General features: G+C 46.2%; 1 protein-coding gene across 1 annotated transcript in view; it reads right to left on the bottom strand.

Moving 5' to 3' along the window:
* Positions 1-5,433: 5,433 nt before the first annotated feature.
* The window catches only part of glrbb (glycine receptor, beta b), a gene marked incomplete at both ends in the record, with an annotated part of 23,818 nt that continues 23,251 nt past the window's right edge, over positions 5,434-6,000 (bottom strand). Inside the window, one exon of the mRNA XM_080526965.1 lies at positions 5,434-5,736. Within this exon, the coding sequence (XP_080383091.1) occupies positions 5,434-5,736 (303 nt within the window). The remainder of the gene's footprint in view (positions 5,737-6,000) is intronic.

The raw sequence follows: 6,000 nt of genomic DNA on the forward strand, positions 1-6,000 counted from the left end.
ATGATCCAACGCATACCACATCATCTATAAAAAACGGTGGAGGCAGTGTGATGACATGGGCATGCATGGCTTCCAATGGCACTGGGTCACTAGTGTTTATTGATGATGTGACAGATAGATAGAAGCAGACGGATGAATTCTGAAGTGTTTAGGGATATACTGTCTGCTCAGATTCAGACAAATTCAGCAAAGTTGATTGGATGGCGCTTCACAATACAGATGGACAATGACCCAAAACATACTGCGTAAGCAACCCAGGAGTTTCTTTAAGGCAAAGAAGTGGAATATTCTGCATTGACTGAGTCAATCAACTGATCTCAACCTGATCGAGTTTTTGTTCAACCCCTTGAATTAAAGCTGAAAGTCTGCACTTCAATTGTATTTCGATTGTTTCATTTCAAATCCATTGTGCTAGCATACAGAGCCAAAATTATGGAAATTGTGTCACTGTCCAAATATTTCCAGACCTAACTGTTCATAGCATAGTTGACCGCAGTTGCAGCCATAGCGACAGCTCGGCCCAGTCTGATGTATCTTGACGATCTGAGAGACTTTGTTAGAGGACACATTCCTTCCAAAGAGATATGGAGCTTTATCACAGTCTGTTACTGATGTTGTAGCAAAATCTGAACAACGAGGTGAGAGACTCACAACATAGGAATGGGCTTGACTGTAGCTAGCCATTACATTCAATCCAGAGAAGAGAGTGAGAGGGGAGGGGAGTGAGGTGGGGAGGAGAGGAGTGAAATGGGGAGGAGAGAGGAGAGGTGGAGAGGGGAGTGAGGTGGAGAGGAGGGGAAGAGAGGAGGGGAGGGGAGTGAGTTGGGGAGGAGTACTAGTAATGAACTGTACTGTAGGTAGCCATTACATTCAACCCTCCAGCTTGAGTCACTAGCAGATCATGGATGACTGGAAACATAATGGTTCCTGACCTGGTTTATAGGAAGCGCTGGAGTCATTCCAATTGAGCATGTCTGGAGGGATTCAGAGGAGGAGTTGGAGAGGAGAGGAGAGGAGAAAGATGAGAAGAGAGGAGGGGAGAGGAGAGGAGCAAGAGGAGAGGAGAGGAGAGGAGAAAGAGGAGAGGAGAGGAGAGGAGAGGAGGGGAGAGGAGAGGAGAGGAGAGGAGAAAGAGGAGAGGAGAGGAGAGGAGAGGAGAGGAGAGGAGAGGAGAGGAGAAAGAGGAGAGGAGAGGAGAGGAGAGGAGAGGAGAGGAGAGGAGAGGAGAAAGAGGAGAGGAGAGGAGAGGAGAGGAGAGTGACAGTTGTCTAATCATTCCATGCTAAAGCTTTAATGACTGACACACACACACACACACACACACACACACACACACACACACACACACACACACACACACACACAGGGAGAGGTGGCATGAATGCACAAAAAGCTATTTGAACAGAGAAAACTTGCTAGGCCAAGCAGATATCCGAAACTGAGGCATTCCCACGGGTCAACCTAGCATCACCACCAAGGTCAGTAAGGAGCACTGTGATTGGTTCCTCCGTCTGACTCAGCTTACATGGTGTGTGTGTGTTATTATTACCACAGCATTCAATCTCTGTACTGTTTGTTCACGAGAGGTCACTTTCTGTGACCCCCTAGCTAGGGGAGGCTGGTGGAGGTAGAAATCGGAGGACGGGCTCAATGTCATGCATGGCCAATGAAGGATTACCTCAGCGATTTTTCAATATGCTTTTATTTAGAATTTTGATGCAATTTGCTTTTCTAATGGACCATTACAGCACTGATGCATTGTAGATGATGAGACTTTGTGTACGTACTATGAATATATTTAAATAATGATCCTATTGTTTACAGTAGAGAAGCATTTCTGAGGAAGAGCCTTTGGACACAGTCAGGAAGTAGAGGGGGCGTAAGCAGCTGAGGTTGGAGATGGTTGACTCTGTTTACTAATTACCTACATGCGTAACAGTACTTCTAGCTATCTATCTCTTCCATTCCTCTCTCTCTCTCTCTCGCTCCCTCTCTCTCTTTCTCTCTCTCTTTGAGACTTGATTGCTTTTGCATGCTTCTCTGATGCTTCGCTCTCTCTTCCTCTTTCTTTCTTCCCCCCTCTCTTGCTCTACCTTCCCCTTTTCTCTCTCATCCCTCTCTCTCATCCCTCTCTCTCTCTCTCTCACCCCCCCCCTCCTCTCTTCTTCTCTCTCAGGTCAAAGCAGAACTAAGAGGCGGCGTCCTTGCCTGGAGTCATGGTCAGTTTGCCGATTGGTTCAGTCTGCTCAGAGTTGATCCGCCCACAACCCCATTCCTTGGCAGGAAGTCACAGCCGCCTCACTTCCTCCTCCCCCGGTCCCAGACCCAGATCCACACACGGCCAGAAGATCTGGAAAGCATGACATTTTAAAGATGAAGCTTGAAATTGACCGTGGCTTTTTTAATAAACACGTTGATATGATATTTGATCGTGTGTTTGTGTGTGTGCACTCATGTATTTGTGCATGTGTGTGTGTGTATGCATTTTTCCACGTGTGTCTGCATGCATGTATGCATCTGCATGCATGCCTGCATGTGTGTGTGTGTGTGTGTGTGTGTGTGTGTCAGATAGCTGAACATACAGAGCACATGATACCTGATAATATCTTATCCTGCAGTCTCTCTGTCAGACAGTTTTTGATGTATCTCTATCATCACCCGTGTCCCTGTGGTCTCACCTATCTCACTTCTGTCCCTGTGGGCACCTGTCTCACCCCTGTGGTGTCACCTGTCTCACCTCTGTCCCTCTGGTCACTTGTCTCACCTCCCTAGTCACCTGTCTCACCTCTGTCCCTCTGGTCACTTGTCTCACCTCCCTAGTCACCTGTCTCACCTCTGTGGTCTCTGGTCACTTGTCTCACCTCTCTGGTCACCTGTCTCACCTCTGTGGTCTCTGGTCACCTGTCTCACCCCTGTCCCTCTGGTCACTTGTCTCACCTCTGTGGTCTCTGGTCACCTGTCTCACCGCTGTCCCTCTGGTCACTTGTCTCACCTCCCTAGTCACCTGTCTCACCTCTGTGGTCTCTGGTCACCTGTCTCACCGCTGTCCCTCTGGTCACCTGTCTCACCTCTCTGGTCACCTGTCTCACCTCTGTGGTCTCTGGTCACCTGTCTCACCTCTGTGGTCTCTGGTCACCTGTCTCACCTCTGTGGTCTCTGGTCACCTGTCTCACCCCTGTCCCTCTGGTCACCTGTCTCACCTCTGTGTGGGGCTGGGACACACACACACGTATGAGCATGAATACACACACACACACACACACACACACACACACACAAACACACACTGAGCCCCAGCAGTTGCATCAGTGATGAGCAGAGCTGTGAAATGGAGCCCAGTCATAAGTAGAGATTGCAGTATTAGCAGAACAATGTACCTCCTCTCTTAATGATGATTAAAGGTGATGATAAGGCTGGACCTCTGTCGGATTATTTGGCTGGTCCTGCCTTCCAGCACATTCTAATATGGAGACTATATGTTGCAACATGACTGAATTCATCCCCTCAAGCACTTCGACCTGAATAGAGGGATATGTCCTCTAGAGGGCAGTAGAGAGCACAACCACGCTGGCTGCTGAAGTTGAATTATTGAGGTGAAAGCAGACCAGAGGAAATGTCTTTGGCTGCAGTCAATATGCTAAATCAATACATTGATTGGCTGAACAATAAAACGCACACATTTTGCAATTAGGTACAGCATATTTCCTCCATGTTATGTTATGTAACTTTTGCCAAAAGTGGATTTTAACAACCTGGTTTGTCATTCATTATATTCAACCAATCAATCAATCAATCCAACACCATCACCATTGTCCAGAGAACCGTCTGGCCCTCATCCTCAATAACACCCTCCCCAAGAGTCTGGTTGTCCAGAGTGACTGCCCGAATCTTCGCCATAATGTCAGTTACCATGCCAACAACATAGTGCTTCAGCCACAGTGCTTATTGACTCGACAAACAAACACAAATATTAAAAAAACGAATATTACCTCACCCAACCAATAAACAACATAAACCACAACAACATAAAATAAAATTACATTTCCGTGTCCTTTGCGTGTGGAGAACCTCATCATTCCTCAGGGTTCATCTGTTTACTCTCTCTCTCCTCTCCTCTCTCTCTCCTGTACTCTCTCTCTCCTCTCTCTTGTACTCTCTCTCTCCTCTCTCTCTCCTGTACTCTCTCTCTCCTCTCCTCTTTCTCTCTTGTACTCTCTCTCCTGTACTCTCTCTCTCTCCTGTACTCTCTCTCTCCTGTACTCTCTCTCTCCTCACACTCTGCATCCGTCTTGGTTCATTAAGTCACAGACACATTTCATATGAGGTTAGCGATGATACTGAGGTCAATATATCTCATAAAGCATGTGTGTGTGTGTGTGTGTGTGTCTGTGGAGGAACAGCTGTGTGCGTGACTAATTTCGAGGTTACATGCTGGTCAAGCAACTGGAGGAGGGATGGATGAATGGATGGATGGAGGAGGGGAGGGATGGATGGATGGAGGAGGGAGGGATGGATGAACAGAGGGATGGATGGAGGAGGGAGGGATGGATGAACAGAGGGATGGATGGATGAATGGAGGAGGGGATGGATGGTTAGATATTGTTATAATTATAAATTGCAATAATTTAACGATAATAATAAACAATTTTCCATGTTGTGATTAGAAGTAGTATTTCTGATAAATTAATACATGTAATTTAATGAACACTGGACATAATAACTGGAATAACTCTGTAAATAGTGTTCAGCGGGACAAACTGACATTATGAGACCCATAAATATTACAAATACATCAACATGTGAATAAATTAATAATTTATTGATCAGTTTGTAAAATTCCATTAATACATACATGGTCACCTGGTAACCCATTTACACGTGGTGTGGTGGTTGGACGTGGACATAGGAAAAGAACGTTTACTTTAATTGTCAAAGTGGCAGTGTTATATAAGCATCGGGATGAGTACAAGGTGTCTCAAACATCCACAGGGAACCTCAAAACGATAAATTAAAACAGTAATAAACTTTCATAGATATAACATGTGTATTTATAGTTGTATACTGTATATGCAATTTTCAACATGCATGGTAATTAGAATCGTACACTTTGTGATCGAACGAAATGGTCATCCCATCAAACTCGCAAGCAAGTTCCTGCTTCACACAGCCATGAAGATGGACAGTTGGCGATTCACGACTCACATTTTCAATACACTATTTTCACCAATAATATATTTCTATATACTCTTTATTCATATTCTTTAAGTAGTGGATTAATTTCTTTTCATCTCAAGAAATTACACCTGTGACGCTTCAGCACTCTCCCTAGTGCTAATCATAATCAAATCTAAACACATAAAATAGAAACAGATAAACAAAAAAATCAAGAGGGATCGGAGGAAAATGGATCAGAAGAAAACAAAAACAAGACGATCACAAATACACGGACCAGTACACCACGTTGAAGAAGAGGAAGGTGAAGGGGAAGAGGGCGCGGGCGTAGAGGTCCACCCGCTTGGCCGCCGACGGGATCACAGGCTTGGGCGGTGGCGGCTTCTTGTTGTGCTTGTGGTGGTGGGACTTCCCGCCGAGTGCCGCTCGCAGTTCGATGGGCTTGCCGTAGCAGTCAAAGTTCGACAGCTCAAAGTCCCGGGGCAGAGAGCCCACGATGCTGAAGTCGTTGGTGCGGAGGTCCGACTTGGAGGTGCACACCTTCTTACAGCGGGTCTCAGCCACCTTGACACACACACACACACACACACACACACACACACACACACACACACACGCACGCAGAGGTGAGGACGGGGAAACGCTAGAGATGAAAGCCGAAGCTTACACACACACACACACACACATCTGGCACACTCACACACACACACACACACTCAAAACATTCCCTTCCAGTCAACCACGAACCCCCCCCCCGTCTTTTCTCTCTCTCTCTCTCTCTTTAGAACAGCGACTAACTCTGACTCTCTCTAGCAGGCCACAACAACA

The sequence above is a fragment of the Nansenia antarctica genome (genome assembly GCF_963989245.1).
Source record: "Nansenia antarctica genome assembly, chromosome: 3".
In the NCBI taxonomy this organism is placed as follows: Eukaryota; Metazoa; Chordata; class Actinopteri; order Argentiniformes; family Microstomatidae; genus Nansenia; species Nansenia antarctica.